The following is a 17163-nucleotide window of genomic DNA, read 5'->3' as shown; positions in this document are numbered from 1 at the left end:
AGGTAGGGGGTAGAGTAGAGAGCTGCACCAGGCCGCCCTACAGGCACATACGGCCTTCATAGACAGACAAACCCCTCGTAGAGCACTTTGACAGGGACATATATCTAATAACACAGAGTACTGGTCCAGGACGGAGATGACAGAGTCTCCTAGTGTATCACAGCTGATGAGTCAGACAGTGCAGGTCTGACTCAGAGCCGCGTTGGTGAGAAACTCTGAGGTGCACGGAAGGTCACAAGACCCCCAAGTACAGCAGCTTCAGACAACCATAAATATGTCACAACACTCTCATGACTGTGTGATGAATTGACTCTTCTCACCCGTCTCTTTCCCTTTTGGGGTGGGGGATGTCGATCGGGTGGTGACAGGATGTGTATTCTCACTCAGATCCCAGGGGGGTGCTGTACCTTTGGGCTCTATCAAAGGAGGGTGACAGAGGGGGTCCCATAAGCCCCTGTCAGACGGGACTGGGTGCACACTGCCGCCCAAGCGCTGTGGAGCAAGCCGAGCTCCGTTCTTTAATCCTGTTAGGACTGTGGAGGGGTGCGGCGACACACAAAGACAGCCCATCCCACACCAGCTGGGGTCCTCTGTGTGTACCCCCATACACACAGATAGATGCAAACACACACACCACTCCAGCCTCCCCTCTGGGCTCCTGAAACCTAGTGACTGGAACAGGGTTAAGTCCAGAGGACGACAGATATAGTGAGCCCCAACTCCCTGGAACCCTTCAGAAAGAGAGTCAGACACACAGAGAGAGAGAGAGAGAGAGAGAGAGAGAGAGATAGGGAGGGAGAGAGAGAGAGAGAGAGAGAGGGGGGGGAGAGAGAGAGAGAGGGAGAGAGAGAGAGAGATTGTGCTGTATTACCAAAACACTATCTGTTGACTCCTTCATTCTCTCACTTATTAACCACATCATTAGTGTTCAAACAGTCCTAATACACACACACACACACACACACACATACAAACACATTCACCAATAATCAACACAGCAGGTATTTTATGAATAAGGCTGCTGGTACAGACGACAAGAGCATAACAAAAGAAGCAAGTGGAGCGATGTGTGTGTGTGCGTGAGTGTTTGTGTCATTGTGTGTGTGCGTGCCTATGTGAGCAGTGGGGTGTCTGAGTTGCAGTAATACTGAGACTGAGAGACAGTAGTCAGCAAGCCCTCTCACCCCTACCCAATAATGACAGTGATCATCTCACAATGAGGAGAATTGTTCTGTCCCCCCCCCCCCCCCCCCCCTCAGCCCAACAACAGATTTGAGATCAAGACCAATAGTATTTCACTAAATAAAGAAGAAGAATCAAGCAGGACAAACACATGTGGATTTGTTTAATCGCTTTTCACTCTTTTTCCTCTTGCGTGTGTGCTATGGAGTTGGGTTTTCAATTATGTAGATGTCATCCGACACATCTGTTTCACCATGGTGTCTCATTGTTGTCTTGTTTCCTCACTGTAGGAAGCAGAGCTAAAATAAAGCCACTCTGTTCTGTTCTCCACATCTTTGAGAGAAGACACCAGAGTAGATAGAGGCTCTGTCTCTCTGTTCTGTTCTCCACAGTTTTGAAAGAAGACACCAGAGTAGATAGAGGCTCTGTCTCTCTGTTCTGTTCTCCACAGTTTTGAAAGAAGCTATCAGAGTAGATAGAGGCTCTGTCTCTCTGTTCTGTTCTCCACATCTTTGAGAGAAGACACCAGAGAAGATAGAGGCTCTGTCTCTCTGTTCTGTTCTCCACATCTTTGAGAGAAGACACCAGAGTAGATAGAGGCTCTGTCTCTCTGTTCTGTTCTCCACAGTTTTGAAAGAAGCTATCAGAGTAGATAGAGGCTCTGTCTCTCTGTTCTGTTCTCCACATCTTTGAGAGAAGACACCAGAGTAGATAAAGGCTCTGTCTCTCTGTTCTGTTCTCCACATCTTTGAGAGAAGACACCAGAGAAGATAGAGGCTCTGTCTCTCTGTTATGTTCTCCACATCTTTGAGAGAAGACACCAGAGTAGATAGAGGCTCTGTCTCTCTGTTATGTTCTCCACATCTTTGAGAGAAGACACCAGAGTAGATAGAGGCTCTGTCTCTCTGTTCTGTTCTCCACATCTTTGAGAGAAGACACCAGAGAAGATAGAGGCTCTGTCTCTCTGTTATGTTCTCCACATCTTTGAGAGAAGACACCAGAGTAGATAGAGGCTCTGTCTCTCTGTTATGTTCTCCACATCTTTGAGAGAAGACACCAGAGTAGATAGAGGCTCTGTCTCTCTGTTCTGTTCTCCACAGTTTTGAAAGAAGCCATCAGAGTAGATAGAGGCTCTGTCTCTCTGTTCTGTTCTCCACAGTTTTGAAAGAAGCCATCAGAGTAGATAGAGGCTCTGTCTCTCTCCCCTGTCTGACACATCAGAGACAAGAACAGGATTAATTGAAATGTACATTTCATTACTCTCCCCTTCCTTTCTTCACTGGCATATTCACATCATTTTGTTTGTTTATTTGTTTTTCCTTTTGTTTCACTGCTCTCTATTGTTGTAGAACAAATAATGTAGATTTTGTTTGTATGCATTTTTGTATTCTCCTGCGATCAAAGATTGTATTGTTTGATGCCTGCTTCCTCAGAATTCCACACAGTGTTGAGAAGTTTGTAGTCACAAAGTGGGGAAGTTGGAATGCAGGGACATGGAGAAAAATAGATGATAATTTACACAGGTCACAATCAAGTCCCTGTCATCTTCATCATCAACATCCTCATTATCGTCCTCCTCATCATCATCCTCATTGTCCTCATCATCCACATCCTCATCATCACCATCCTACTCATCATCATCCACGTCCTCATCATCCATGTCCTCATCATCGTCCTCATCACCCACGTCCTCATCATCATCGTCCTCATCATCATCGTCCTCATCATCCACATCCTCATCATCACCATCCTACTCATCATCATCCACGTCCTCATCATCCATGTCCTCATCATCATCGTCCTCATCATGAAACTACTCCTCGTCTTCGTTCATAAGATGTACACAACAGGTGGGACATTTCTCTCCGTCCTATCTTTTTCATTCCATCACCCTCTTGCAAGTAAGCATTTTGTCGGATGGTGTATAACGTGTATCCTGTACATAGACTAATACAACTTGAAACTCTCCTCCACCCCTCCCCTCCCAGGCGATCCAGGTCTGGGGACATGGGTCTGTTCTCAGCACGGCACAGCAGTGGCCCCTTGCCTCCGCACTCGGGAACAAGTAAACAGGCCTGTTCTTTATAGCTTTTACATGTCAATCCTCCAGCACATTCTCTTCATGTCCAAGTGCTGTAGGGCTGACATGCATCATTAATGAGCACTCAGTTAATCTAGTGATCCATACCACAATCCTCTCTTGCTCTCTTGGTCTCTCTCTCAATTAGCTAGCTGGGCCATGGCAGATAGACCTGGGACAGAGAGGAACAATGTGGAGGAGAGGAAGATAAGAGGGAGAGGGTAAAGAGAGAAAACATTTCAAAAGAAAGAGATAGAGCTGGAATTGCAAACATATTGATGGAGCGGAGGACCAACTTTTAAAGTGGTCCGAATGAACTTTCTAGAGGATGTAAGTTTTATTGTGATGTATGGAGACTTTAGGCTACGGTAGACGACATCAGCTAATACAACAGTGCTGTGATTGGGCCCCAATGGAGTGAAAGCCTCACACACCATAACAAATGACTAACTGATTCAGTGGATTAAACTTTGCGCTGTACTGTAACAATAGGGCATCAACTGACACCCCTTTCCTCTTGTGTTAGATAGGTGGGTTAATGGAGAGGACAGTAGACCTGTCCCTGAATCCCTCCTGTGTTCCCCAGCGCTTTAAAACGTCCTGCTTCACTAAAACACCGCCAATACTGTAACTGCATGTACATCCTGTCCAGGTCGCCTTACAGATCTGACCTCATGCATATTTTAGTGCTCTTCGCCCCCAAACCTGTCCTGTAATGATGTTTCCTTGTGAACCATTCTGTTCCAGTGTACATCCTTGTCCCATGTTAGGGCAGAGGTGCTTAAGACCGCCACATCCTCTCTCTCTGCCTCTTTCTGTCAGTCCCCCCCCCCCCCCCCTCATATGCCCACCCCACCCCACCCCATCTCTGACATGCCTGTCCCTTGGGACCTGGGGGGGGGGTGCTGCCCACTGCCCCACTTTGGCACCTGCGGAGCCAGGTCAAGTACACAGGATCTCCCTCTGCTCTGGGAGAGAGGAATAGCCCCCTTCCAGCTTTGTATCTATAATGTGTGCTGTCAGTCAATGAAATATTTACCAGGAACCCTAAAGGCAATTACATTAAAGAGTGTGGTTAGACACCCCCTTCCCCTCAGCAGCCCACTCCACGTGAACCTGCCGATTTGGTGAATGGTTACAATCTACAACCTTAGTTTTTATACACCATCAATAATTCAACCTGCTTAAAAAAGAGGGGAAAATGGGAGGAAAGAGACAGAGGGGATTAAGGGGAAGTGAGGTGTGTGTGTGTGTGTGCTCTTTGAATTTGTCAATTTGCTTACCGTAGCAGAAATGGGGTCTTGTGGCAATGTCTTTACTCTATTGTTGAGAGGTGGACTGTATAGCCCCTCTCTGCCCCCCCTCCCCCCCCCCCCCCCTTTCTAATGACATATTGTAATGTAACCACACACACACACAAACACACATTCATGGAATGGTGAGTGCAAAAATACTGTAGTTGTCATATTTCAGAATGTTAAGTGCTTTAAAATAAACAAACAGAATGAAAATGGAAGAACATAAACTGTTATTGTAGTGTTTATGCTATGAGCAAGCCATGAAGGAGGGATGGAGGGAGGGAGGGAGGGAGGGAGGGAGGGAGGGAGGGAGGGAGGGAAGAAAGAAAGAAAGAAAGAAAGAAAGAAAGAAGGAAAGAAAGAAAGAAAGAAAGAAAGAAAGAAAGAAAGAAAGAAAGAAAGAAAGAAAGAAAGAAAAAGAAAGAAAGAAAGAAAGAAAGAAAGAAAGAAAGAAAGAAAGAAGGGCGGGACAGAATGGACAGAGAGACAGTGAGCTGGCACAAGAGTAAGAGCCCATTAAGAAACACTTTGGTATTTCAAGCAGATGCCAGAGCAGTATGATTCAGGACCAGAGCAGGGTCACTCGGGACCAGAGCAGTGTGATTCGGGACCAGCGCAGGTTCTCTCTCTCTCTCTCTCTCTCTCTCTCTCTCTCTCTCTCTCTCTCTCTCTCTCTCTCTCTCTCACACCAACACACATATGTGATGTTGACAGTGGGGCTGGCAGGCAATGGGTGTTAGCAGGATTATTTACACAGTCATAATTTACAGCTGAGAGCAAGAGATCAGGATCATGACGTAAATGTGCTTGTGCATTTTTTACTTCTGCCTGCATGCCTCTCTGCTCCATTCTGCCAATCCAAGTGTCTATTTATGTCTGTGTGTGTTTCTCTGCCTTTTAAGTCATTCTCTTTGTTTGTCCATCAGTCTATCCCTCTCTCCCTGTCCGTCTGTCTGCTCCTCTACAGCTGGGCGGTCCACAGGCAACAGCCTAGCATGTCTGTCTGTCCCAGAGGAAAGCCTCTCCCAGTGGAGGTGATGTATATTTGATGAGCGGGTGCCGCAGTCCTGCCGGAGAGGAGAGACATTTGCTGGGGGACAATGGCTGCAGCCTGAGCCTGCTGCACCCCGACCGACACCATCACCACACTCAGGTTTCTGTTTCTGACTCACAGTCACATAGACTCCCTGTCCTATTATGAGGCCTACGCTCTGACAAGGCTGGGGTTTCACAGTTCTCTCTGTGTCTCCCTGACACGCACATGCAGGTCTGGGGTTTCAGATCCCCAATTAGAGCGATGGACGAAGCACAGACAAGTAGATTTTTTAATAATACAGTAAGACTTCTTGTTGCACTTTTTCTTTCTGGTGCCTGGTGCTTGTTTCAATGGACACCAAATAAATGACCAGGGCATTGCTACTGTACATAACTATTGTTTCAGCATGTCATTTCTATGACAAACACCAGGTAAACAGCACATTGTAAGCATAACAAGAAATGTATATAGAATCTCTCTATAAAAGTTCACTATTTGGTTTTCCTGAGGTTGTCTCATTACTGACATGATGTGTATAGGAGCAAATGTCCGGAGGGAAGCCCTAGTTCTGTAAATGGGGTCCCTAGGAGAGCCCTACCCCAGGGGAAGGGAAAGAGAAGTGCAGGGTGGGGGAACCATGGCTAGAGTGGGGGTCTATCTCCATCACCTCAGCCTTCTGGATATACGCTGTGATTGACAGGTCTTGCTCCTTTGACCTGAGGTTCAACAGTAAAAATGTAATCATCCTCTCTGTGCTTCATATCCATTCTGACCTGTTTATTCTTTAATTGGGGATCCATACTGTGGTTCGAGCCACAAAGTAAATGAGCAATGATTAATTGATGTATTAATTTCTAGGAAAGCAAGGGAAAGGTGTCAGGGAGGATTATTGTGTGTGGTCGTCCATCTATTATTGATTATTGAGCCTCTCTGAATCCACTGTTCACTGGAGTTATTTCACTGGTATGATATTGGTGTTTAATTTCACTTTGAATATTACAAATTACTTTTCGTCACCTCATGCCATTTTAACTAAAATGCAGGGACTAAAATTACTTTTTCCATTCGAGCTTTGAATGCTCATTTGAAATTATAAAAGCTTATGATGAGGTTATTACAGAAATTGAGAAATAGAATAAAATCCATCCTATCCATCAGAAAACACAGCAACCTGCGCAACGCGTGGTGGGCGTGTTGTCCGTATGACAACCAGCCAATACCATTGCACCTGTCAAAATCCAGACTCCAAACGCATTGCATTGGAGTGGGTGGTGGTTTTGCCCTCAAGAGGTGTGGCTACACACACATTTCCCAGTAACATTTGGAGACAATAGGGAAAGGAGGGGGCGATTACCCATCTTTGGGGCGGGGCCAGTAAGACGTTATTTAATAGGTGGCTGCTAGGTATCCATACTACATACAGCCATTTACAGCCAAAAGCAGAGGAGTCTGACTGGACAGAGAGAGATCTACAGGGGAGAAGACAGGAGGTTTAAACCTGTCATCATTACCATCACTACCATCACCTCAACCAACCAACCAACCGACCATTCTATCAATTTGTTTAATCTTGAGACGATTCTAGTGACAACGGACCAACACGGAGCAAAACGAGGTAGACGGACAACGACCCTCACTAACTTCTGCAATCATGATGTCAATGAACAGCAAACAACCTTTCAGTATGCACCCCATACTGCACGAGCCCAAATACACGCCTCTGCAATCGACCTCAGAGGCCATCCGGAGGGCATGCATGCCCACTCACTCGGTGAGTCAAATGATCCAATTAGCAATAATGAAAAGTAGCCTTAAATGAAGGCGAGCATGCATGGGATATGGAGAATTGGGTGAACCCGAACGCTAAACGCTTATACATTATATGCCAAATAATGTGATTTGCCTGATAAGATATTTCGTATTGCTCATATGTCAAACTCTTCTCATTCCAAGGTGCAGAGAGATGATTTATCTTGAAAGATTCATCCTTAACGAATAATCAAATGTGACGGTTGAATATTTGGATGATACTAGGCTGATATAGTCTTTGAGTGATATGAAATGAACTCATCCGTTTGGATATTTGGACAATTTATTTAAAGAAATGTGCCTTATTAACCGTTCCCCTCTCTGCTTCCCCTGTTCCCCTCCATCTCACAGCTGCAGAGCAACATCTTCGCCGGCTTCGATGAGACTTTACTGCAGAGGGCGGAAGCGCTGGCAGCGGTGGATATCGCAAAGAGCCACCCTTATAAACCAGACGCGACCTACCACACCATGACCACGATGACCAGCATGGCCTGCACCCCCACCTCATCCTCGGCCCACCTCCACCACCCGTCCGTGCTCACCTCGCACCACCACCACCATCACCCCCATCACCAGGGCTCTCAGGGTCTGGATGGCGACCTGCTGGACCACCTGACCCCCGGCATGTCTGTCTCCCTGGGAGGGATGCCCGGCTCCGACGTCTGCTCCACTGCCTCCCATCCACACGCTCACATGTCCGCCATAAATCACATGCAGCAGCACCACCACCACCAACAGGCAATGAACATGCACTCCCACAGCATGGGCTCGCACACCTCGCTGGGCGGCGTGGACTCAGAGCCAGACCCCCGGGAGCTGGAGTCGTTTGCAGAGCGGTTCAAGCAGAGGCGGATCAAGCTGGGGGTGACGCAGGCGGACGTGGGCTCGGCCCTGGCGAACCTTAAAATCCCCGGGGTCGGTTGCCTCAGTCAGAGCACGATTTGCCGGTTCGAATCCCTCACCTTGTCTCATAACAACATGGTGGCCCTGAAACCCATCCTGGAAGCGTGGCTGGAGGAGGCGGAGAGGGCGCAGCGGGAGAAAATGACCAAGCCAGAGATTTTCAACGGAGGAGACAAGAAGAGAAAACGCACCTCCATCGCTGCTCCCGAGAAGCGCTCATTGGAGGCATATTTCGCCGTGCAGCCGAGGCCCTCGTCTGAGAAGATTGCAGCAATAGCCGAGAAACTGGACCTGAAAAAGAACGTGGTCAGGGTGTGGTTTTGCAATCAGAGGCAAAAGCAGAAAAGGATGAAGTTTTCTGCGACTCACTAGGAAAATACAGAGCAAAACTTTCCTCGAATAGACAAATCCGAAGCAAATAGGCAAACGGCTACGGTCCATCGAGGCTAGCAGACAAGATGGGTTTCGTTCCTTTAAATTGGGATAAAGACTTGACAACCAACATCCACCGGGGCAAAACGTATACCTTTTGAAATTGAAAACTGAACATCGATGAATACAATAGGGTGAAATAGGAGATCGACATCATTATACTCCATGGAGGCGGAAAAGAGAAAACCCACCTCTTAACTCATGGCAATTATTGTACAAAAATGGAAATCGAATAATAATTGTTATTATTCTCTTGAGTCAGAATAACTATTTTATATTTATCATTGTACATATTTGTGAATAGGCTACATTTCACCTGTGTGTGAAGAGCGCATCGAATTCGTTCTTTTTTCAAAAACCGAATTGTTGTTTGCAGAAGATAACTGATGCTTAGGGCGTAATGTTGTCATCATTGTATGTGTCTCAGAGATGGTTGGCTCTCCGTAACACGGGGGTATAGTTGTAATCATTCATTGCATGGTTTACTTGTAGGGCGTTAGCTGTGAGTTAATAGTTCTAAAAGCCCATCTGAATGCATTGCAATAAGAGAGCATACACACGGGCAATCGCACGTACACGCGGACATACACAGTATAGTCTACTATCTGTCTACCTCATTACGCTAGTGTTGGCACATTCATGGTCATTTTGGACTGTAGGAGTATAAAACACAAAAAACTAATCGTTTCTTCGTTTTTTTGTTTTATCCACGAAGTTATGGTTGAATTAGATGACTCACAGAAAGAAAACATGGTGTATGTCTGTACTAATTTCACTGCAATGATGCTTTGACAATCAAATTATTTTGAATAATTACTTTGTAAAACGTCCATTTTATGTCCTCACATGAAAACGAAAATATTTTTGTTCTTTTTAAAATTATTATTATTAATAATAATAATAATATTGGCAAATTAATGGAAATATTGGTTATGTTGTATTCCCAGAGTTCAGTGCACTTTGTAGATATTCTAAACATGAGGAATTGTTGACTTATTTATATTTTTTACCGTTTTAGTTTGGTTTATTATTATTTACCTATTTATTTATTTTAACTTAACTTATTTAAAATACAACGTATATTTCATTTGTGAAGGTGTGCTTAAATGTGTCTGTGTAAGCGACAGAAACTAAAATAAACCATGCACGTTTTACCTCATCTTCTCCTATCAGTTTTTTTGAAGTAAATATATCAACAGTCTCAATTCGATGTCTGTTCGTCTGTTAGAATGGAGAGCATCTGGTTCTTTGAAATGGGAGAACACACTCGGGGTGGGAGGTTGACGGATCAGTTGTGGAAGCATTTTAAGCTATTTCTGAGTGGGCTATGGACAGGACTTTATAAAAGCTACGTCAACGATCAAATCAAATGATCATATGAATGATTCAATTCGATGTTGATCAATGTTTACTTTATTATGCTCCTTTTTATTTCAGAATCCGTTTTTTAATTGATCTGATTGAATAAGAAATAACACTTAGTTAGAATAAGTAATCATTGGGAGGGCATATATTAGTCTAGGCTAGTCCATGTGTTATTATGACGTTACATTTTTCCCTAGTAGCTATAGAAAATCCCACATCAAACGTTAAAGAAGAAAACCATTTATTCCTCGGACGTCAAAATAACTTTGAAATAGACCCAAGTCTCGTCATAAACTGGGGCCTTCAAGGGTTTAGGTCATGAACGTAAGGACATCAGAGCAAATACACTTTGCTTTGAATAATTGAAAGTTAAACTGAGGATGGCACCATCAAAGGTTTAATAGTTTATTTATTCGTTGATGCAGTAAGATTTAGGCCAATAAGACTGGACTATCACTTTGAAGCAAAACAACATTTAGAGGAAAGTTCAGAATGTAAAGTTTACTACAACCGTTGGAGTAAATGCATTGGTAATCAATCAATTATGAATATCAGCTTCTCATTGATTTTGACAAGTCCTTTCCACATGTGTGCATAATCATTGAGTCCCAGCTAGTTCATCCCGATCCTGCAGTCCGTGTGGAGCCTCTGCAGTCAGATGCGTAAGAAGAGAGACATGACAGACGTTGACTGACATAGTTTATCAGTCCAGAAAATATCAGGGGTTCCAGGGCTCTCCCTCGTGTTCAGCAGGTGGTTTCATGCCTGTAAAACTCGTTATTAATGAATAATAAATACCAGCTGTTATGATACTATTGATTTTTGTATGTTTGTTAAGAAGGAGATCTCCTCGCGCAGAAGGAAATGGTAGTGTTGTCCAACATGCGCCCGGGTCCTCTCCCCTCGGAGCAATTCAATACAATCATTCTGTTAGCAGACGGAACTTTTTGATGTGACACATCAGGAGGGTTGCCACTAAGAAATAGACTGGGGTGAATGAGGAAATGTTACAATAGAAATAATGATAAAAAATAAAATTAAAAAACAATGGCAGCATAATATCACTAACAGCAGCTACACTTAAGCAATACAATCAAAATAGCTTGTTGCAAAAGATATAGGCCTATGGAGCCACCCCAGATTTGTCCCCTAGGGGACTTGGCAGCCCCTACATCTCAAAAATATTAATTAATATTTCTCTTACAGTTAATTGAATTAATAGCCCATAGCATTCCAAAGTTAGAGCTGAAAGTCTGGCACCAGCGCCACTATCGCCAATATTGCTGCCATTTTAGGTTACTGGCATGTCAGATTAGCTCAATCGCCAATTTCTCAGCCTCTGAGTGTCACAGGAACACAACAGTTTGACCGAATAACAAAAAAAGAATGACAACTTGCTATGAAAGACTGATCAAAATAACTTTAAAAACATGAAAACAGGAAAGTCAATCAAATTTTACTAAATGCATGTGTGAATTGTTTGTAATATTTGCTTATTTTGGGGAATTTGAATAATTTACTTGTGCGTTAGAGAAGGTTAATTAAATCAAAGTGTTAGACAGTATCTTTACAACCATTATTAGCAATTTGGGGTAAAAAAAATACATACACCATGTGGGCGCTTTTAAGGGTTATTTCAACTATTACTGGACTCCAAAGTTCTGGTATATGACAGGCTTTAAATGCAGACTTTTAATTCTGAATATTGCATTCAGGACAGAAACTCCTCACCCATAGCCTATAATGAATGTGCTTTCTCAATATTGACAAATATTTTGCCCTACTATCGAAAGGCATGTGCCGGTATGCTGACCTAACAAAGAATGTAGTACATCACTGCGTCAATTACTTATTTATAATTGAACCGTACTCCAATTGATGCGTATAAATTATATATAAATAACCATTTATAATCAAGGTTAGCTGTGTATCGAGTTTAACTGTTGGTGTTGGCTCTGGAACAGCAAGTATAAGATATAAATTGAAGAATCATGAATAATAGCTTTATCAAGCTATCTGGCAGTCATGCAGTTCAGGATGTAGCCTACAAAATGCTTAAAAAGATTATTAAAAATACAGTCATTTTTAGATCACTATTCTCTGGCGCTCTGAGTCACTGTTCTAAAGTCATAGTGCATGCTTGTTTCAGGGGAGACTTGGCCGCTCTTTAAAGGGAAATCCCACCCCTTTTCAAACTCATATTCATTATCTCCAGCACAATACCAGTGTCTACAATTGTGAAAAAGACACATTTCGAGGTTTTGCAGAAACACATATAAAGTTCGAAAGTTATACCCCATGACGTCATCAAAAGTTAAACAGTGATTTTCAAAAGCTATAAGATTCACGGTGACATGGGGAACAAGAAAATACCCTCCCTCTCATTGCAGGTTTTGAAAATCACTGTTAAAAAAAACTTTAATCCTACCCTGTGATGTCACAGAAAAGCATTTTTTAATGACCTGTCTTCTTATCTTTTTAATCACAAATCATAGAAATGCGCTGTTTTCACATAGACACTGGTTTAGTGCTTGATATAGAATCTGAGGTTGAAAAGTGGCGGAATTAACCTAGAAGTACCCCACATAGGTTCATGTTTGTTTTTCATTTGTCCTATAGACCTAGGTAGTTGTAGGTAGCCTATATTAATGCTAGTTATATAGCCTATGATGTTATTTGCATATTCCGAGCCCTATAGCCCAAACCTGCACTGAGAACCCCGTTGATTCTATCCGAGGCCTAATTTGTCTCTGCCGAGTGGAGCAGATAGTCCTGGATGAGTGAATCCCAGGACAGTCCTCGTTAATTGTGTGACTTAAATAATTAACACGTGGAAGGCCTTATTGTCTCGTTTGTGTTTTCCTGTACAATCCAAAACAAGAGCATTGCTACGCAAATCAGATTCCTTCCGCTCAAACCGGCAGAGGCTGATGTGAACACACCGATAACTTTTGTCAGCCAATGTTGGTAAAGGGCACGCACACAACAACACACAGTTCCAAGCACATAGCTTCATCACCAATACACTGTATATGTTTATTTTGTATGATTAGGCGTAAAACACAGAATTGCTGATATTGGTATGTCTGGATGCTAGATTAATTTATAAGGCTAACATTTGTTTGGCCAAGACCATTATATTACAAACATGATGCAATAAACTGCCGCTGCTGCACCTTCATATCCCACACTGATCGAATAATGTCTGCCAAACCTCAATGTGATGATTTGTTCATAGGGGAATTCAGGCTATACTGCTACACTCAGCTGAATACACCTGTCAGTCTACATCTTCAGATTCGCATGGCCTTTAAAAAGCATGTACATTATTTACTAACCATTCAAAGAAAATAACATACGCCTATGATAGATGTCAAATATACGGAGTGAAAAACGACACTTTCAGTCTTGCGAGTGTATTTTGTAACAATGCATTATAAGGGATAAGACTGCGCAAACATATAAGCATATAATTCTACACTTTAGGATTCATCCCCCTGGTTCCTCTCTGACTAGTGTTTCCCATGAAGCGGAAAGCACATTTTCATAAATAGACCTTGGCCAAGCGCTGCGTATGAAATTTTAATGAAGCCCGAGTCTTGAGTGCAGCGCCAGGGCCTTGGAGATTCGTTGCTCTGTTACATTACTATGGCTTTCTCCTCGCTCGCAAACGCACACTGCTGAAGCGCGAGGCCGGCTGCACTATTGACAGCCTGGTTGGGGGGGGTGATTTTCGGTATATTTCGAGTGTCTTTCTTAAGGGGCAGGCGGACACGGACACGGACACACACACACACACACACACACACACACACACACACACACACACACACACACACACACACACACACACACACACACACGTCATAGGAAGTGTTCAATCCCAGCGATGCAATATTTATCAGCGACGTTAATATATAAACCCCGCGTTCATCAGCTCGTTTGGGGGCTTGGGCCTACATTTAGGCACGAACAAACACACTAAACCTGCACCATTGCTGCGAAGCCACGAGAACATGGGTGTTTTTCCTGTTGCGAGGGCAAGAAAGGAGGCGCATAGGCCTGGCTCCACTATAACGCGCTGATAAAATGCTTTGCAGGAATGGAGGTGAGACTAAGTGGAGATCAAATTGATGTTGACAATATGAACAATCGAATATCTTTGTAGCGCTTTTTTGCCTCTGGTTCGAATAAGAGGGCATAAAATAAATAACAAATAGGGCCTATGAATAATTTGATCTCTCCCGAGCATGTCAAGACACGCAATATGCTGAAAATATGCATATTCGACAGCAATTAAAACATGGCGTCATAATAGGGAACATTGTATAGCAAATCAAGCCTAATTAACGTCTGGGGTGGGCCAGGCGGCTGATCAAACGCGGGAGTTATGAGTTTTAATTGGCTCAGAACATCCCAAATAATGCTGAGGGAAACCATATATGCGTCTCATTCTGAAAGAACAATGTCTTTATTGTAAATCAACACATCTCAGGGAAATGAGGCCGTATTCCACTAGGACTAAAACTGTAAACTGAGTAAACATTTAGATATTTTAGTAGACGCTCTTATCCAGAGTGACTTACATGAGGAAGTATGGTAAAGTACCTTTCTCATGGGCACATAAAGATATTTTTCACCTAGTCTGCTCGGGGATTCGAAACAGCGACCTTTCGGTTATTGGGCCACTAAGCTATACCTGCCGACATACAACAAACAGACCAAATACAGTCACTGTAGAATGAATAAACTATAAGGAGGTACATGGATAAACGATTTTAACTACTTAATACTTATAATAATATAGCCTAACTAATATGAGGATCGCAAGCCTTTCAAATAATTATATGAAGACATATTTCCGATTGGCCTAATAAAATGTCTTCCTTATCTCAAACTAAAGTGTATGCTGGACGCCATTGACATATCATAAGGCTATCTTTCAATTATGAATCATTTGAAAATATGATCAATATTTCAAAACAATTGAAAACTGCAAAGATTCTGGGATACACAACATCAATTGATGACATGCTCTTAGTCTATGCATTCAAATAATGATATCGACAGCATAAAAACACACAAGACTCCAACTCAATGACAATATATCTTTCTCTGCTATTCAAACAGGTTCAGATATTTAAGCCTTGGCTGGACTCTCGTTCAATGACCCGTGTGTGGAGCGCCCGCATTCTAGGTGAAGAGTTAAATCATGGGGATGGATTCGGGACTGCTCCGGAGTATTGGATCTTTCAAGACACACTGAAACTGGAGATCTTGCTTACTCCACAGACACTCTGCGAACCACATAGGCTGTAGGCCTAGCAGCATTCGCAAAGAAGGGATATAGTCAATGACAGGGATGACTGAGTTTGGCCCATATAACAAGAAAGGTACATAAATGCCTAAATTAGTTATGTGGGCTAGAACTAAATATTTTTCAAACAACACCACATTTGGTTTGCAGGTAAAAGTACATTAAAAGGGCTTTCAAATCATGTGTGTGTGTGTTTTTTGTTGTTGTTTGTTTTGTTTTATTTTCAAATACATGAAAATATGCTGCACCAAACAAGTAAAATATAAAACAAAAATGAAGAGAATAAAGAACTAGGTGTGAAATAGATTTAGGCTAAATGTATTCAATATACGTAACATAATCTTAAAATATTAATAGAATAACAATACGAACTATTATTATTGCTATTATTGGTGCATGCATCAATATTGCTTGATATTGTCTAGATAATTCAGCACCTAGTTATAGCAACTATAAGACATGCTCCACACTGCCGACCAGTGACAGCAACGTGCTGCAGGTGCTGGAACGAACTTCAGGTAAATACACACACACACACACACACACACACACACACACACACACACACACACACACACACACACACACACACACACACACACACACACACACACACACACACACACACACACACACACACACGAATAAATATTTTTAGAATCATTATATAATATATAATAGAATAAAGTATATTATATCCTTATTCCTCGTGGCCAGTCACCATTAAAAAAACGTCCACGCTCTTCATGTCACTTAACATACGATAAAGTGAATACATCATGGAGGTGGTGCGGCAGGTAGCGTAGTGGTTAGCGCGAGCCGCCAAGGTAAAACAAATCTGTCGCTCTGCCCCTAAACAAGACACTGTTCCCCGGTAAACCGTCTTTGCAAAAAAATATTTGTTCATAACTGACTTGCCTAACAGGCGCAACTTTAAGTTTGTTCCACCTGAGTGAAAGACCACTATGATGACACACCAAATGTGTTTGATGGATCGTGGGAAAAGAGCAGGAATAGGCATTTGTAGCTTTTCCAAGCAATGTCCTCCAATGGTGCGACTGCTGTCGGCATCCAAAGATTATCCAACTTGAAAAAACGCTTGGAGGTAAGGATGACAGCAGTGGCGTAGTTTATGGCGATAAGGATATAATTTATTATTGATCTCTACATAACGCAATGATGTGAATCCCCCCGCTGCTCTCTAATTTAGCTTTTTTTTGCGCCTTACGGATTGTGGATGGCTGTTCACAAATTTAAATGTATCGAAAAGTTTAAGCTAAAAGTTGAATCATTGTTTTTGAAAGCAGTGGACAGCCAGTGAAAAATGCGCTCTTGCAACAGCTGCATAGTGTGGATCCCAGCCTATTGAATGAAAGAAGGGCTTTTATTACTCAATCTAACTAATGCCGATTAAAAACAAATGCATCCATAGATGGACACATGCTCAAACTCATACACTTTGATAGACTTAAAGGGGCAGTCTGTAGTTGCTACATCCATTTTTTTTACTTATACATTTCATATATTAATGTGAAGATATAATTTAATCTTATTATTTATTAGTAAAACAAAAACAGTAGATTGCGATGAGTTAGAAGAATACATAACCAACCCATAAAGCACAATTTAACGTGCATGTATGGCCAGCTATGTCAACTTTAGAATATTGATTATCCTGCAATAGATGTCGTTCAATTGGTAACATACCATTTTGTCTTCTTCTAAAAAGGAATCTAAAAGT

At 42.6% G+C, this 17163-nt stretch overlaps 1 protein-coding gene across 1 annotated transcript; it reads left to right on the top strand.

The window, feature by feature from the left end:
• The first annotated feature begins 7041 nt into the window (after positions 1 to 7041).
• LOC139419515 (brain-specific homeobox/POU domain protein 3-like) lies at positions 7042 to 9714 on the top strand. Its single transcript, XM_071169475.1, has 2 exons — positions 7042 to 7367; positions 7757 to 9714. Exons 1-2 carry the CDS (start codon positions 7248 to 7250, stop codon positions 8678 to 8680), a joined length of 1044 nt encoding a protein of 347 aa, XP_071025576.1. The 5' UTR covers positions 7042 to 7247; the 3' UTR covers positions 8681 to 9714.
• Positions 9715 to 17163: the final 7449 nt, after the last annotated feature.

This window comes from Oncorhynchus clarkii, chromosome 10 (genome assembly GCF_045791955.1).
Source record: "Oncorhynchus clarkii lewisi isolate Uvic-CL-2024 chromosome 10, UVic_Ocla_1.0, whole genome shotgun sequence".
In the NCBI taxonomy this organism is placed as follows: Eukaryota; Metazoa; Chordata; class Actinopteri; order Salmoniformes; family Salmonidae; genus Oncorhynchus; species Oncorhynchus clarkii.
The sequence above is the reverse complement of the archived record's forward strand: the minus strand, read 5'-3'. Positions and strand labels throughout refer to the sequence as shown.

Excerpts from the sequence above, each read along its gene's own strand:
- LOC139419515 (XM_071169475.1), top strand. The coding sequence starts at position 7,248 with ATGATGTCAATGAACAGCAAACAACCTTTCAGTATGCACCCCATACTG. Across the intron at positions 7,368-7,756 it reads CATGCATGCCCACTCACTCG|CTGCAGAGCAACATCTTCGC; the intron begins GTGAGTCAAATG and ends TCCATCTCACAG.